This window comes from Xiphophorus maculatus, chromosome 22, assembly GCF_002775205.1.
Source record: "Xiphophorus maculatus strain JP 163 A chromosome 22, X_maculatus-5.0-male, whole genome shotgun sequence".
NCBI classification, from domain to species: Eukaryota; Metazoa; Chordata; class Actinopteri; order Cyprinodontiformes; family Poeciliidae; genus Xiphophorus; species Xiphophorus maculatus.
Window position 1 is genome coordinate 2,944,190 of NC_036464.1, and position 17,375 is coordinate 2,961,564.

Below are 17,375 nucleotides of genomic sequence, written 5' to 3' on the forward strand. Positions count from 1 at the left end.
TATTATTATTATTATTATTATTGTCTCGTCATGAAATGTAACTTTTACCTCTTATGTTTCTCTATTGTTGCTTAGTCGGGTGTAATATCTGATAATAAACACATAAAGTAAATATGGTAAATTGTATTCATGTCGTTATGAAACTCATGGAGGGAAACTGAACCCCAGATCGGTGTAGAAACGAACCTGGACGGTTTAAAACCGAACCTGGGTCCAAACTGTAGCAGCCTCCCAGAACTGCTTCTTCTAAATTTTCGCCATGCTTTTAAGGGAGGCGGTGTCAGGTTTCGCCCCGCCCACTGAGATCGATCTGATTGGTCAGAGGTCAGGTCCGTCAGAGCTCTGTTCGCACCTGATTGGCTGGCGGGAGTTCCCTCTTCTCGGTTTCGCCATCTGAGGCTCGGGTTCGACGCCGTGGGGCTGCTGTGTGGCGTGGCGCACTTGGGCTCGGTTCGGACAGAAAGAGGAGCGGACCGAAGCGGTTCCGTCGCTTTTCCCGACCGTAGTTCGCTTCAGGGGGTAATTAGAGCGGAAAACTACCGGAACTGGAACTTTTTCCACTGTGTGAGAAACTTTTTTCAGAGCCAGAAACATGGCAGACAGCGAGGAGGTCTCTTCCAGCACCCCCCTGTTCAGCGAGGGCCACCATTACCAGCCCGAACCGGAACCAGAACCCCAGCTGGACCAAAGGCCCGGCGAGGAACGGTTCAATCCCGATGACATCGTGGACCTGGTCGGCGGGGCTCAGGACGCCCTGGAGCGGCACCGGGCTGAGGAGGAGAGCGGGCTGCAGGAGCCTACTGTGACCTCCACCCGACCAGAACCTGTCCGGGAGCCAGAACCAGAACCAGTCCGGGAGCCAGAAACAGAACCTGAACCAGTCCGGGAACCAGAACCAGAACCTGTCTGGGAACCAGAACCTCAAACTGTCCGGGAACCAGAACCAGAACCTGTACAAGTTTATGAGCCAGAACCGGTACCAATCAGAGAACCACAACCTGAGACAGTGTTTCTACAGGAAAATATGCCAGAACCTTTTAAGGAACCAGAACCAATGCTGCTGCAGAAAAGTGTTCCGAAACCGGAACCAATAAAGGAACCAGAACCAGAACCCCAGGCCCCGAAGGAGGTCGTGGCCCCCGGAGCCGAGGCGGGGATCCCCGGCCCGGCCCCCCCGGCTGAGCCTCCTGCCCCGCAGAGCGACGCCCTCCTCGCGGCTGCAGCCCGGGAAGCAGCGCCATCCCCGGCAGAGGCAGCAGCGCAGCCCGCGGTGACACAGGAACCACTGGCTCCGGCTTCGTGTGAGTATCTGAGGGAACAGTTCTGCTCTCTTTAATCGGGACATTTAACCCAGGCTGTTCGGTTTCATCAGAACCGGTACCACAGCTGGAAGCGGGTTGGTTTTTACCGGATTTTAGTGTTTTATTCCCGGTGAGGGAGAATCTGAACAGCCGGGCGGTGATGCTCCTCAGCCCGGGGAGGACCGCCTCCTGCCCGGGCTGATGCCTGACTCCCTGCCGCTGAGATGGATCTGCAGAATCCCATTGATCGGAACATTTCACCGGGAAGGTTCTGGAACATGTCCGCAAATTTTCCAGCAGGTTTTAGCCCGGTGTTTGCCGTGGTGATGCGGCCCACCTGTTCTGTTTGGACCGGATTATGTGTCGGTGTCGACCCGGTGAATTACCCGTTAAATCGCCTCTCCGGTTCCTGAAACCGAGAGAGGGGGTGTCTGGATAAATATGAGCTGGTTCTGTGTGCGGTACCGGTGGCGGTATGGACCGTTTCATGCTCCAGCGCTGCTAACGGTACTGCTTAGGCTGGTTCCATTATCGGACAGCGCCACGCTGCTATTCACTAACACAGACACGCTAAAAACGCTTCATCAGGTGTCTGAGCTGCGCAACTTTCCTAATATAGCGGCTCCGCGATGTCAGGCGGTTGTACTGGCGTTATACTGGCGTTATACTGGCGTTACACTGGTGTCAGCCCATTGGACGTCCTCTGTTGTGTAATTATGTGGATCAGACGGGTCGATTTGAGCTCATTTCGGTCGACGGAGCAGACAAGGCCGTGTCCGATAATGGAAGCAGCGGTGCTTAGCCCAGCCCAGATTAGTCACAACAAAGGAATCCGCTGGGAGTCCACTCCCAGTCGGTTTACCGCAATCCCGGCTCCGCGCCGGCCAGCGGGATGGAGCTGACAGTAATGTCCGGGCTCCAGCCGCACCCGGACCGACCCCTGCGGGCTCTGGATCCGGTCCAGAGGCCTGGTCCCGCTGCAGGGCTCAGGTCCGCAGCATCGGTCCAGAGCCCGGTTCTGGTGCTGTTGTGAGGTGTTTGTTCCTGAGGATGAGGATGATGATGCAGAGTGAAGGTGAGCAGGCCTCAGATCCTCCTGGAGGTGATGGAGGCAGGGTGGGGCCGAGACCCAGAACAAAAGGAAAACACAGATCCCGGTTCGGATCAGCCCAGCCTGGTTCTGCTGGAGGAAAACTAAGATCCGATTCATCCTGAAATAAATCATCATTTCTAATCCAGATTTTTCCCCATCAGAAAACAGATTTAGTCACCAAAGCATCAATCTACCAGCCTTTAGGAAACATCTGCTACGTTTATAGCATCATTTCATTACCATGGCAACAAGGAGGAGTTTTTACAACCCAGAGCTGAACTTTGACCCCACATCCCAGAGGAAGGATGAATGTCTCTGAGGGTTTAATCCCAAACTCCAACATCTCTCTGACCAGAGCAGCAGCTGATGATGTCATCATGTTTAGCTGTTAGCATGTTAGCATGAGCAACGGTCTTCAGTCAGAAGCCTTTTCAGATTCACTGCGTTACTGACTGGAGATGTTTTGAATAAACTCGGATGATCTGAGTTACATCTGGCTTCTCTTCTGGACAAATAAAGGTTTATTCAAAGTGTTTTAAAGGAAATTAAAGGAGTTAAAATGAAGATCTAATAAGCAAATTGACATCTGAGTCATGATAGAAACGATCTGGTGAAGCAGCTCTGTGTTTTGAAGCTCTAATATTTATCAGAAACAACAAAGTCTCAGCGTCATGGTAACCAAGATTATTTTTAGATTAGATTGAAGGAATAAAAAGTTAATGTGGAGAAAAACACTGAAAAATTCATGTTTGATCAAATATTGGATGTTTTGTGTTATTAAAAGTAAGTGGAACCAGACTGGAGCCTTGAGGATCTCCACATGTAAACCAAGATGGCCGCCGCCTGAGAGATAATAATAAAACATTCAGAGTTTCTCCAGAACCGGCCCAGGTTCTGAACTGTGTTCCTGTTTGTGGGTCGGCTAGCTCTCTGGGTCGGGTCGGGTCAGGCGGTCCAGGTTCTGTTTGGGTCGGGCAGCCGGGCTCCATGTGTCGACACTAATCTGGTTCTAATCTGTTGGCGCCGGTCCAAATGCCCTGAGGAAGAGGTTTGATCTGGGTCAGAACCAGCTACAGCTGACCCGGGTTTGTTTACAGCTGGAGGTTCCTGAGAGTTCAGAACCAGAACCAGCTTCATTCTTAATGAAACCAGAACCAGAACCGGGCTCTGTGCTGTCACCGTCAACCCACTGGGTCGGATCAAACAAACAGACGCCGCCAGGTTCTGGTTCTGCTTCAGGCTGTTAGAACTAGTTCTGATGAACCGGGTCAGATTCATCATGAGCGATCCGAACAGAACCCAGAACCCTGAGCTCAGTCAGGTGGTTCTGTTTGGTTTCCTCACTTTACAGCCTGATCAGAGTTCTGTCTGAACGATCAGAACCTGTCCAGTCCTGACTGATGTCCGGTTCTGATGATGGCTGATCCATCAGAACCTGGCCAGAGGTTCTGACCCGACCCGCTTCCTTCAGACAGACAATGAGACCAACAAAGTTTCTCTGGTTCTGATCATCTGGGTTCTAACTGGGTTCACTTCAGAACCAACTGGGTGAACAGTTCCTTTTACGTATGAACAGTTCTTCCAGGATGTGAACAGTTCTCCCAGGATGTGAACAGTTCTTCCAGGATGTGAACAGTTCCTTCTGCAGCCTGAACTGCTTTGTGATGGAACTTGAACAGTTCTTCTAGTTATTAATAAAATCATTCATATTTATCCACTGGACTAATTTCTCTGAACGAACTGCCGTGTTTATTTGCCTTCAACCAGAACCAGAACCCAGTCAGTGACGGGTCAGAACCGGCGCTGTGATCTGATTGGACAGCAGTTGGTGATGTAACGGTTGAATTTTGATTCGCTGACCGTTGTCATGGTATCTGAACCTGTACTGGGTTGGTTCAGAACAAATGAAACGGTCCTGCTAAGCTAACGTGATTGCAGATCTTCTTCCTGTTTCAAAATAAAAGCATGTCCTGTTATGTTTCTTCTGATGCATGCGTCCTGATTCTATTTCGCCCTGCTCTCTGACCTCTGACCTCTCCGACCTCTGACCTCTCCTCCTGCAGATGCATCTTCTCCTGCTAAAGCTCAGCCTCTTCTTCTGATGCAGCTCCCTACAGGCAAGTTCTCCGTCCTCCTCAGTAGATCCAGCATGTCAGCAGACCTTCAGCAGGTCACAAAGTGTTGATGATGCATCGTGGTTCAGACGGTCCTGCAGCCTGACTGAGGTCACCCAGGTCACCCAGGTCAGGCAGGAGGGCCGTCATGTTGGATCATGTGACTCACTGAGCATGGATTATTGGCACCACACCTGGACCAGATCCTGCCTCGATGTTTAGACCAGAGAACGGTTCAGACAGACGCTTCCCTCCCTCAACCCCCAGAACCAGAACACAGGAGCAGCTGGGTTCTCCAGATGTTCTACTGAGCCTGGTTTGGACCTGCAGAATTTTCTCTGCTGTACATCACTGGCAGCAGGTTAAACACCCTTCAGGCTTTAGCCTTCTGCTTCAGTGCCAGAACAGAACCAGGGACAGAGATGTAAATGGTTCAACCTGCAGGGAGCTGGCAGGTTTAGAAGAACCACCGGGTAACGATCTGGACTTTGACCGAACAGAACTCCCAGCTGGTGGTTCATTTATGTCACTAGTACACACAGTTAAAGGTAACTCCATAGGTCTTGACTCTAATGCCTCGTTTCCAATGAGCGCTGCGGTTCGATATGCTATGTTATGATCCGACGTATACAGGAGAACCTATCTACCGCCAGATGGACCCGTAACAGGGCAGATTGGGTTAAACCCAAAGGCCTAATGTTGTGTCATAGTAGTATGACAACAAATGTAACACATTAGTGTCTGCTGATGGTTTTTTCTGTCCGCTGATCAATGGACGGTATTGTATGTTGCCAGTATCTCCACCTTAACCGTACCGTACCTCTGTCCTGGGGCCCTGCAGATGAAGGGGCCCTGGAGCGATGCGGTATGGTTGTATGGCCACTTTGACAATGAAAACACAATGCTGTACCAAACTGCACTGACCAGTGGAAACGAGGCATTCGAAGTTTCATCATGGGCCCTCTGTCTGCTGTAGGCATCTCCACCCAACCCCAGCCAACCGCGGAACAGAATAGATCCAACGCCTGATGGAAGGAAATCTGAGTTCAGAGACTGAGCTGTTCCTGCAGGATGCACTGGTTTCTGCCCATTCCTTCACATCCCATTATGTCTGCCCTTGGTTCTGGACCTGCTAGCTCCTTTCAACCAGAATCTTTAAATCCCAGTCAGAGGTCTGCATGTGGACCAAATTATGTCCATCAGAACAGTCCTTCATGTTTTCACCAGTCGGTGTAGAACTTTTGGATCAATTTACCCAGCAGCTCCTAAACGTTGAGTTTTTACCAAACAGCTGTCTCTGTTTTGGGGAATGCAGGACTGGTGGTGAATGTCCAGCAGCTTTTGTCTGGTCTGGACCTCCAGGTCTCTCTGGAAACCTTCCTTAGAGTGGATTGTACCCAGGTGTGGTGGGCACTGTAAGGAATGGAGTATGTTTTTGATATTTGTGCTGTATGCGTTCTCCCTCCTCCCTTTCTACTCAAGAACTTGGGCAGAAGGGTGACTCCCCTGCACCCATCTCTCCTATCTCCCCTCTCCACTCACCCGACTCTCTGGAAGAGCTTTCTCTGACCGAGAGTCCCAACCAGCCCCCTGCCCCAGGATCTGCTGCACCCCTGGGCTCCTTCTCCATCACACCCCCCACTATTCTCTCCAAGAATATGCCTTGGGATGGCGAAGAAGGCGACTCTGGACCCGGACGTGGTAAAACCAAGGAAGACCTTCTAGATTCCCTAGCTGCTCCCTACCTGAGTTTAGGCAAAGACTCAGGGCCTCATAATCCGTGTGAAGACAGCGGCATTTCGTTTTCCCCCGAAGAGAAGATGATTAGCTCAGACAGGTCCTCCACCGGCCCCTCCCCTGTCAACCCTCTGATGATGGTTCATGAGTCTCACCTTACCTCCTCTAACCCAACAGAGCACTGGGATTCACCGTTCCTCTCATCTGAAGACAACTCCAAAGTCTCCATGGATTCCTTCACCAAGGACACAACACCCATTAGCTCCTCCAAATATGAACCAGACGTTTGTGGCAACCAGTCTGATGAAGATGAAGACTTGAATTATGAGGTAAAGAAGAATAATAACCCGTTTGACGGATATTCCCCGCTAGCCGACAGTGGCTACTCCCATTTTGGAGAACCGAAGTCTGACACCAAGATGTCAGAGAGTCCCACACCAGATCTGGTCCAGTACAGGCAGACTGGAGAGTCCCAGGAGAACCAACCATCCATCCTAGACGGGGGAAAACTTTTCGAGAGCACTAAGACGGCCAGTGAAGCCCTCTTGGAGTCAATGAACCAGTTCTCATCTGGTCTGAAAGAAGATGATGAGGAAGAAGATGAAGAGGATTCTGCTTTGCCACCGTCGCTTCCAGACATCCTGAAGTCTTCCCCTCTCAACCCTGACAAAGTGGACTCTGGCTCTTCTGAGGGAAGTCCGGAGGAGCAGAGCCCCATCCTGGAACGCCGGATGATGGAGTCGCCCAACCCTCCGATCAACCTATCTGCGAACAACCCGTTTGCTTTTGATACCAAAGTGTCTCTCCTGAAGGAGATGACCGAGGAGATGGAGGCGAGATCTGCAGATGGTACAACCGTTGAAGACAGCAAAAACTTTGGAGCCTTTGATCTGGTCAAGGAGGCTGAGGAGACCACACCGCCGAAGGTCAAAGCAGAGGAACCTGTCCAGATTGAGCAGAAAGACTGGTTCTCCAGCAACGATTCTCCCAAAAGGCCTGAAAGGTTTGAACCGCTTGACTTTCAGAGCAAGAAGACCACCACCGAAGATTCAGACTCTGAGTCTCCGACCGCAGATTCCCTGTCGCCTGTTCTGGAGGCCATGGCCAAGAACCCTGCCAGCTTCCAGATAGAAATTGAGAAGAAAGACCTGAAGATGGAGCTGGAGGAGCCGGAGGTTGCTGAGGAGGTGTCTGAGCACGAGGTCTCCTCAGAGGAGTTTGAGTTCATTGAGCGACCGCCCCGAGGTGTGATCGATGAGTTCCTCGAGGCTCTGGACCCCTCCAAGTTCTCATCCCCGAAGCCTCCAGAGATCCCCCTGGATGATGACCTCGGCTTCAGCCTGAAGGACACGCCTGCCATCACGGTTCCTGAGCCAGAAGCCCTTAGCCAGAGCTCCTACCACCTCCTCACCCAGGCCTCAACACAGAAGACCAAGGCCGAGCTGGAGACGCCCCCGAGCCAGGCGCCACCCGCCCGCCTGCCGGCCGGGAACCCCGAGCAGCCGGCCCCCCAGAGGAGCGCCGCGGGCAGCAAACTGTTTAAGATGCCAAACCTGAACATAAGAGCAGGTAACAGAAAGTCGTCCCAGCATGGTCTCCACCCCCAACCCACGTCACCCCCCCATGCTCCACCCCCCGGTCACCTCCCTCGCCCCCCTCATTCTCTGCCCCCCCCCCCCCCCCCATGATCCACCCACAATCACTCCTTGGTTTCCACCAGAACCTCCATCTTCATCCACATCCCATCCATCTCCACCTTTCAGTTTGACTCCACCAGTCCCCTCCGCCATACATCATCTTCTGTTCCTGCATCATCCCGGTTCTGTTCTGGTTCTGTTCTACATTAACTCCTGCGTTTGGTTCTGTTGGACTTTTGGAGCGTTTTGTTCATGTTTTCTCCTCTAACCCGTCCTCTGCCCTGAAACATTCTCGCTCCCTGGTGAGCGGGAACCAGAACCGGGCCGGTCCAGCTGCTGTCCTCAGTATCAGGGTGTTGAGTTAGACCGCGGTATCCGAGCTTTCCTCAACTCTGGAAATAACCGGAGATATGGCTCTGCAACCCAACACCTCCTGAGGGGCCCCAGCTCTCCCTCAACAGAACTGGACCAGACTGGACCGGACCGGACCGCCGTGTTCTCTGCAAACCTTGACTCCGGAGCTGCTGGGTTCAGAAAAACATTCATAACCAACAAAATTAAAGATTTTAATCAGATCAGAAAATAAAATGTTATGAACGGATCAGGAAGCAGAACCCAGTCAGGAGGTCCTGCTCCTCCTCCTCCTCCTCCTCTTCCTCTTCCTCCTCCTCTTCCTCCTCCTCCTCCTCTTCCTCCTCCTCTTCCTCCTCCTCTTCCTCCTCCTCCTCCTCCTCCTCTTCCTCCTCCTCCTCCTCTTCCTCCTCCTCTTCCTCCTCCTCCTCCTCCTCCTCCCTGCATTGCGACATTCTCAGCTCCTCACTTCGTTCTCCAGAAACCAGTCAGCAAATGTTCTGCTGATGTAATGTTGATCCGATCCGATCAGCCTCATTGATCTGCTGCCTCATCCAGTTCTGATGGTTCTGCTGGTTCTGCTGGCTCAGATGTATTCATACACCAGCTGGATCCTGAAACAAAATGTTTGCTGTGGCTATAAATATCTGTCAGTAAACAGAATAATTATTAACAAAACTAGTTATTTAGATCAGAATAACCAAGAATTTCTTCATTATCAGGAAAATAACAGCCAGATATTTCAGTCTAAACATTTATAAATAAACCCATAAATTATGTTTGTGGAATAAATACAGACAAACTTCTCTCCATTATAAAAGTTTATTAACAAAAATTACTCAACCTAACACTTTAATCAACAATCTAGTAACTTTCACCTGAACTACTGATGATCACAGAATGATGTGGTGGACACACTATGCTAATCCGCTAGCAGCTGAGCTAACTTTTAGTTTTGTGCATTAGCATATTTAGCTTCCCCTAAAGGATTTTTTCCAGAAAAATTCTAAAGTGCTGTTAGTAGAAGCACATCTGCTAATCATATCCTCTCAGAATAACCATAATAATAATATACTTTCAAATAGCAAAGCTAATGTTTCGTTCAGCGCGTTAGCCAATGCTTAGCTCACTTAGCTCTACAGTGCTAATTTACCAGGCTGCAGTGGTGGGCACACTTCAGCCAATCATGTTGCTGTAGCACATTAGCATTAGCTTCCACTAATTACCATGTTGATTTTGTGCTTTAGCTTTAGAGTTAGCACAGCTAACCTTTTAATGAGCGGTGGCCACCATTGGTAATCAATAACCATTTGGATAATTGATTCTTGATCTGACACATGTAGGTTTTCTGTTTGATTCTAATTACCAACACTTCAGCTGAAGTGCCCTTTAGCAATCACTAATTATTTTAATCATGACTCTGTAGAACCTACTGGTTTCCTTCCAGTCTGGATAACTTGAAATGCTGCAGGTGTTTATCGATGAGCCGGTTCTGTTCAACCCATCAGGTTTACGCTGCTGGATCAGAACCTTCATCTTATCTTTACAAGTTTTTGTTTTTCAAACTGACAGCAGCTGGAAAAAGAACTGTTCAAAGGAATCATTAAGGGTCAGAATGAATCATGTTCATGGCGAGTGGATGGATTCTGCAGACTGACCAGAGGTCAGAGGTCATGTTGGTGTTGATCTGGTTGGAGGAGAGGCTTTTAGCTTGATCCCCCAGTGCATGATGGGAGCTGGAGTCTTTTCTGCTGTCTGGGTCTGACTCAGTTTGGACTCTGCAGTGGACCAGAGGGAGCAGCGCCCCCTGGTGGCTGAATGCAGCCACTAACAGAATAGACCAGCTTTTCTCAAACGTTCATTTTTCCAGATTAAATAAATAAAACTGAGCTCTGATGGATTAACGCTGGAGATCTTGTTGGGTTTAAAGCCTCAGAAACTCACTTTGGAGCTCCATTCTTAAAGTTAACATCAAAAATTAATTAAGTAATACTGATATAAGAAAATATATGAAGGTTTAGTTTTTAAAATCAGTTTCACCAGGTCAGCCATTCATTTAGAAATCTCAGTTTCAAACTCAATATGTAATTAGCAAGCTAAATATTTAGCTTCAAACTAACTAAATGTCTAACTGGTTAGTTAAGTATTCAGTTTACAAGCAAAATATTTAGCTTGGAGCTAAATGTTGCGCTAATAGCCTGAAGATTTGCTAAGTGAACGAATCCTCCATGTTTCCTCTCAGGCTGCGTCGCCATGGCGACCTGAGCTGGTCCCACCGCAGCAGGAGTCAGATTATAATCTGGAGGAAGCAGGTCCAGATGTTTCTACAGAACAGACCTGTTCTCAGATCCTGATCCAGAGGTCAGAGGTCATTGAGCAACTGGTTACAGGAGGTGGAGCAGCTCCAATGGGGCGGGTCCAGTTGGTTTAGTCAGAACCGGGTTATTATGGCGAATAATGCAGAAAGGTTTCATCTGGAGGAGGGAAGAGGAGGAGGATGAAGAAGAGGAGGAGGATGAAGAAGAGGAGGAGGATGAAGAAGAGGAGGAGGATGAAGAAGAGGAGGAGGAGGTCCAGGCACTGCGTCACGGTTCAGTCAGCTGACAGCAGGAGGAGCTGCTGTCCTTCCTCCTCCTCTTCCTCAGCCTCTCTCTCTCTGCTCACTCGCCCGGCTGGTGGGAATGTGTGTCTGCTGATCGGGTCGGATCGGGTCGGACGGCATGGAGAGCATCTGCATGGAGAGGAAGGAGCCGGTCAGCTGGTCCTGGAGGGAGCAGGGTAGGCTGGTTCTGGTTGGTTCTGATTGGGTCCAAATGGTTCTGATTAGATCTGGTTGTCAGGTTCACAGACGGGACCTTTGGACGTGCAGCGAGCCGGGTCAAAGGTCAGGTTAATGATTGGTTGCAGAGGAACTGCAGTTAAAGCTGCAGTCTGACCAGAACCAGAACCAGCTGCTGGGTTCTGCTCATCAAGCAGTCAGCTGGAGGTCTGCAGAGGTCCAAACGGATCAGGCCCTCGGCACCGCCTCCCGACTGCTGAGGCGGCGATTAGATCATTGATCCGTTTGGTTCTGGAGAACGGTCCAGAGGTTATCTGGTTCTGACTGGGCCAGGTTCTGTCCTGCTGGAGGTTCTGATGGTTTTGGATCAAAACCAGGAGGAAACAACAGAACCCATCAGAAGAGGCTGGTTCTGGTCTGTTGTCACTGATCCAGCTGCATGCTGACTCAGCAGCGGTGTGTGTGTGCCTCAGCTCTGGTTCTGGTTCTGCTGGACCTGTTCTCCCAGCATGCACCTGGCCTGCAGCTGATTTGAATGTTGGACCTTTTATCTGCAGCGCTTTGCTTTTACGACCTGCTTTTACAACCTGGGCCGACTGAACCGGGCTTATCAGCGCCGGGTCGGGTTCTGGACCGGAGTAACCTATATCAGCGGTTCTGACTCGTCTGGGACAGAACTCAGAGTCGCAGCCAGGAGGGACATGGTGGTGGCAGCATCATGCTGTGGGAAACAGGTCAGAGCATTATGGGATGGTTGAGATCAGAGCTGATTCATGGGATCTAATGGCCTAGTCAAAGCCCAGACCTGAGTCCAGCTGATTGTAAACTGGTACAGATGTTCAGAAGACCTGCAGCCAGACCCGGTTCCGGGTTAAAAACAAGGGCACGCCGCACTTTTCAGATTTATATCCCTAGAATTGAAAAACGGAAGTAGTTTTTTTGCTTCCTGTTGTGATCGATAAACTCATTTCCAAGTTATTGTGAGGAATTTATCCAGATTTATTAATAAATCGGTGAATATTTTAATACGGTAATAAACTCTCCTCGCTGGTTTATTGATCATATATTGGAAATAAATCAGTAAATATGGTGATTGTCTCCTCCGTGGGGCTGAGCTGCGCATGTCCCGCCCCCGCCCACAGAGCGTGATCTCCGGTCAGCCGGAGGCGGAGCCGCGGTGCTGCTGGAGGCTCCGGGAGGTTCAACATGGACGCCGAGCGGGGTTAGTGAGCTTCGATGTCCTCTGGTAGCGCTTTGGCAGCCGGCTTTGGCCGCCCGGGAGGCGGGCGGAGCGGGGCTCAGACCGGCACCGGCTGCGGGAGGAGCGGGCCTCCTGCGGAGGTTAACCCGGACTCTGAGGTTCTGTCCCGGCGTGAGGCGGGGGTCTGTCCGGGCAGGAGGAGGGAGGTGAAGCGGGTCAAACGGGACGAGTTGAACCGGAGCGGCGGTGAAACCAGATCTGTGGCCGGGTAGAGAGCGCTGCGGTGCGGGCTCTATTTTTAGCCGGCTCCGGTGCCGCGGGCAGCCTGTTACCATATGAGGCAGGCGGCCACATTTGGAGCCTCGCTCCCCCTCCTGCTCCGCCCGGTCCGCCTCAGCCGCTGGTTCTTCTGGGAACATGGCTGTCCGCAAGAAGCTAACGGTTAGCATGCTAACACCGGCGGAAGCGAGGCGAGTTGAGCGGAAATGATCATTTCTGGTTTAATCGGAAGCTGCAATCGTGTTTAACCGAGTATAGTTTATATTTAGGTTGAGTTTAAACCCGCTGAACTGGACGCAGGTTAACCTGCAGGAGGTGAAGTTAGTCTGTGGTTCACAGCGCTATTAAATATGGGATGTCCTATAGAAATGGCAGCAATAATTTTTTTATAGACTCTCATAACAATCTTATAAATTACACAACTTTAAAAAATATTTAACTAGCATGCTAAATATTTAAGAAGATAAGTAAATATTTAAAAAAAGAATATTCATCAAAGTAAATATTTAGTTTAGAGCTAAATATTTAGTCAACAATGTAAATAAGGTAAATATTTAGCATGCTAACGAAATATTAAGCTTAAAAGGTAAGCTTACTCTTGTTAGACTTAGACTGACTTTATTGTCATCTTACATGCACAGGGTGAATACAGAATGAAATTTCGTTGCATACGGCTCAGGACAATGTTTGAGCTTCCAATGTTATGAGGTTACTCCAGAATAAAATAAAATACAGTATAAAATATAAATATAAAATATAAAGTGCAGGACTGACAGTAAAATAGAAGTTATTTAGCTCTGTACATGTGCAAGGTATAAAGTGGAGACCAGTTTTTGAGTGCAGTCCAGTTAAGAGTTCAGCAGTCTGATGGTAAGTGGGAAAAAGCTGTTTCAGAACCTGGTGGACCTGCACCGGATGCTGCAGAACCTCTTTCCAGAGGGCAGCAGGGAGAACAGTCCATGGTGGGGGTGTGAGGGGTCACTGATGATGTTTCGGCCTCGGGACACGCAGCGCTGGGATGAAATGTCCTGAATGGAGGGAAGGGGGGCCCCGATGATCCTCTCTGCCGTCCGCACCACTCAGCATTGGAGCTAAAGTTAGTTTGAAACTGTGACATTTATCAGTGAATGAACAACAAGCTGCAGATGAAAAATCAAATTATTTCTGTTAATTTTGAGAGTAACTTTTCAACCTGCATAATGATGAGTTGTCCTGTTTTAGCGAGTGGATCAAAGACTTTACTCAGGCCTGTGTTTATGGTTCTGGTCCAGAACGGACTGCAGGAAGGAGTTCAGGATCAGGACCTTGGATTAGACCACTCTGTTTGGTTCTGCTGCAGAATCACAAACTTTAACCGTTTAGCAGCTCAAACAGCCTGCAGCGTTAGCTTTAGCATGACATCAGCAGGAAGTGACACGTCTCTGAGCAGTTTGGACCTTCAGAGGCGGGACTTGATCAGAACTTTGACCCGGTTGGTTGAACCAGGTTTCCCTCCGTCTTCATGAACCAATCATCTGCTCCGTTTCACCTGGATCACTTATTAATGTTTATCAATTCAGCAGTGAAGTTCTGGTTCTGGTTCTGGTTCCTGTCACCAGGCTTCCAGCAGGTCAGAGGTTGTTCCTGCTGACCGTCTGTCTGTGTCTGCCCCCTAGTGGTGGAGCTGGTGTACTGGCGCGACGTGAAGACGACGGGCGTTGTGTTCGGCGCGGCGCTGCTGCTGCTGCTGTCGCTCAGCGTCTGCAGCATCGTCAGCGTCTGCTCCTACATCGGCCTGGCGCTGCTGTCCGTCACCATCTGCTTCCGGATATACAAGGGCATCCTGCAGGCCATCCAGAAGTCCGACGAGGGACACCCCTTCAAGTGAGTCCGCTTCTGACCCTGTTCTGATCTGTTCTCACCCGGTTCTGATCCGTTCTTAAGATTCAGTGCCTCAGATGGTATAAAGTAAAATGATAAACACTTCCTGGTTCCTGGTCCACTTTGGTTCTGTTGGTTCTGCTCAGCGGTTCTGGTCCAGATGGGATTATTCCAGCTCCATGGTCGGTTGATCTGCTTCTGGCTGCAGATCAGAACCTTTCTGAGTCCAGACTCATTAACAGGGATTATCAGGAGCTGAGCTCAGAGAATCTGGACCAGAACCAGCTGGATCAGAACCAAAGCAGGTTTCCTGCTCAGTTTGCAGCTCAGATGAACCCAAACAGGATCTGGAATCGTTTTTACATCCTACCAAACCTCAGAACCAGACATGGGGCCGGGTCGGACTCTGTTACCATGGAAACCTTCTGACTCACCTCTGCCCCGCCCCGCAGGCTGTACCTGGACCAGGAGGTGGCGCTGTCCGCGGACCTGGCCCACAAGTACAGCGACGTAATTCTGGAGAAGCTGAACTGGACCATCGAGGAGCTGAGGCGTCTGTTCCTGGTGGAGGACCTGGTGGACTCCATCAAGGTGAGGCAGAACCTCTGGGTCCGGTTCTGATTGGTTCTGATGATAAACGGATCATTAAACACGAGGTTCCGATTGGTTCTGACCCAGTTTCTCCCGCTGTCATCCTGCAGTTTGCGATTCTGATGTGGATCCTGACCTACATTGGCGCCTTGTTCAACGGACTCACTCTGCTGATCCTCGGTGAGCAGCGGCGCCCTCTAGTGGAGGTTCTGCTGCAGCGCCCTCTAGTGGGGGTTCTGCTGCAGCGCCCTCTAGTGGGGGTTCTGCTGCAGCGCCCTCTAATGGAGGTTCTATGGCGGCGCCCTCTAGTGGGGGTTCTGCTGCAGCGCCCTCTAGTGGGGGTTCTGCTGCGGCGCCCTCTAGTGGGGGTTCTATGGCGGCGCCCTCTAGTGGAGGTTCTGCTGCGGCGCCCTCTAGTGGGGGTTCTATGGCGGCGCCCTCTAGTGGGGGTTCTGCTGCAGCGCCCTCTAGTGGGGGTTCTATGGCGGCGCCCTCTAGTGGGGGTTCTGCTGCAGCGCCCTCTAGTGGAGGTTCTGTGGCGGCGCCCCCTGGTGACGCTGCAGCAGGCGGTCCTCTGGGTTCTGATGATGTCCTTCTCTTGCAGGTCTGGTCGGAGCGTTCAGCTGCCCAATCATCTATGAGAAACACCAGGTAGGACCCTGACATTACCCAGAATGCATCAGCAGTGCTGCTGGAGGTCTAACTTCCTGTCTCTCTCAGGCTCAGATCGATCACTACCTGGCGCTGGTCACCAACCAGGTCAAGGATATTGTGGAAAAGTAAGTCAATAAGAATCTAAAATAAAGTCAGACTGAGTCTTTGCTGAGTTTCAAAATAAAAGCCCAGCTGTGACTTTAGGAAACAGGCTTTTAATGTGAAAGAGTTTCACCAGGAAGTAGATGGTTCATACCTGATGACGTATCCTAGTGATATGAACACTTTATATAATTGAGTTTAAATTGTATTCAATAAATGATTCAGGAAATCAAACAGCAGGATCCCAGTGGAGGAGCAGGAAACTTCACTGGTGACCCAGAGTTACTGGGAAACCTTCTGTCTGCTATATTAATATTCTCAGCATTAATGCACAGAGCTGCTGCTGCTGCTGCTGCTGCAGCAGCTGCTGCTGCTGCTGCTGCTGCTGCAGCTGCTGCTGCTGCTGCTGCTGCACTTCCTCACTGTAGTTCTGTAATTTCAATGTGCGTAGTTTTGAGGTCAGTGACCTCTGTCTCCTACTGATGACCTCACAGTGAAACATGGACTGGCCCTTTAAGGGGTGAAGAACATCATGAAGTGTTTTATTTTGACATGTACGGCGGCTCACTTCCTGTTTCCTGTTTGTGTTTCAGGATTCAGGAAAAGGTTCCCGGACTGAAGCGTAAGGCGGAGTGAAAGAACGGGAGGTCAAAGGTCGGATTCAGGAAGTCCTGATGGGAAGGGGAGGGGGGCTGGAGGAAACGAAATGAAGGAGGAAGAGGAGGGTGAGGGGGGTAATGAAGGAGGAAGAGGAGGATCAGGTGGGCGCTGCCCTTAATGATGTATTTGTCAGATTATTAAACTTTTTATTTTATTTTTTTTCCATTTCAGAATTCCTTATTTTGTGTTTCTGAGAATCGTTCAGTGGCTTTGATGATGATGATGATGATCATCATCTCTGTTTTATTTCTGTGAACCAATCAGAGTCTCGGAAACATTTTAAAGCTGGTTGGCCCCGCCCCCTTCCCCTCAGCCTGTCACAGGCAGCAGGTTGGGGAGGGGCTGCTGTGAGGAAGAGGAGGGGCCTGCACTAAACCCTTCATCGCTGCTCGGTAGCTGTAGAACCATGTAGAACAATCCATTACCCTGTTAGATCATCGTCATCCCGCTGTCTCCTAGGAAACGGCCGGGCGTTTCCCTCCGCCAGGTGTTGTTTCCAGGTGAGGTGGGCGGAGCTTAAAGCGTCTGTTTGTTCTGCTTCTTTAATCGTGAATGATAAACTTCTTCTTCTTCTTCACCTGTGCTGATTAAACTCCGCTGGAGTCGTGTTGTGGAATGCATTGTGAGATGTAAACAGTTATCAATAAAGCTTCTAGACAAACTACCAGAACCAGAACCACGAGTCCTTCATGTCTGCCGCTAACCGGGTCAGAACCGGAACCATCACAGGGTTCTGGCTGGACAGGAAGTGATGAAAGCAGAACACGGTTTACACACATTAATAATAATAATTTTTATTTAAATCTGACATAAAAACCCGCCAGCCGGCGGCGCCCTCTGCTGGTGAAACATGGTCCCTACATCTGAATAACAGCTGCAGTTAAAATCTGTTTATATTTACAGAACTGAAAGCATCACTTCAATAATACTGGATTTGTAATATAATTATATACAATATCATTAAAAGCAATAATTTCATATGAAAACAGCAGGAAGTTTCTCCGGCCTCATGGATA

The 17,375-nt window shown here is 49.9% G+C and overlaps 1 protein-coding gene across 8 annotated transcripts; it reads left to right on the forward strand.

Moving 5' to 3' along the window:
- The first annotated feature begins 379 nt into the window (after positions 1 to 379).
- On the forward strand, positions 380 to 17,032 carry rtn4 (reticulon 4). 8 transcript variants are annotated; one of them, XM_023327135.1, is made up of 9 exons: positions 380 to 1,301; positions 4,458 to 4,511; positions 5,991 to 7,814; positions 14,148 to 14,355; positions 14,805 to 14,943; positions 15,054 to 15,123; positions 15,548 to 15,594; positions 15,664 to 15,722; positions 16,293 to 17,032. In XM_023327135.1, the coding sequence occupies exons 1-9, from the start codon at positions 593 to 595 to the stop codon at positions 16,333 to 16,335; spliced, it is 3,153 nt and encodes a 1,050-aa protein (XP_023182903.1). In that variant the 5' UTR covers positions 380 to 592; the 3' UTR covers positions 16,336 to 17,032. The 8 variants fall into 8 exon arrangements, with proteins under 8 accessions (XP_023182903.1, XP_023182904.1, XP_023182907.1 ...); XM_023327136.1 differs by having other exon boundaries at positions 381 to 1,301; positions 6,423 to 7,814; XM_023327137.1 differs by lacking the exon at positions 380 to 1,301 and adding an exon at positions 1,488 to 1,569.
- Positions 17,033 to 17,375: the final 343 nt, after the last annotated feature.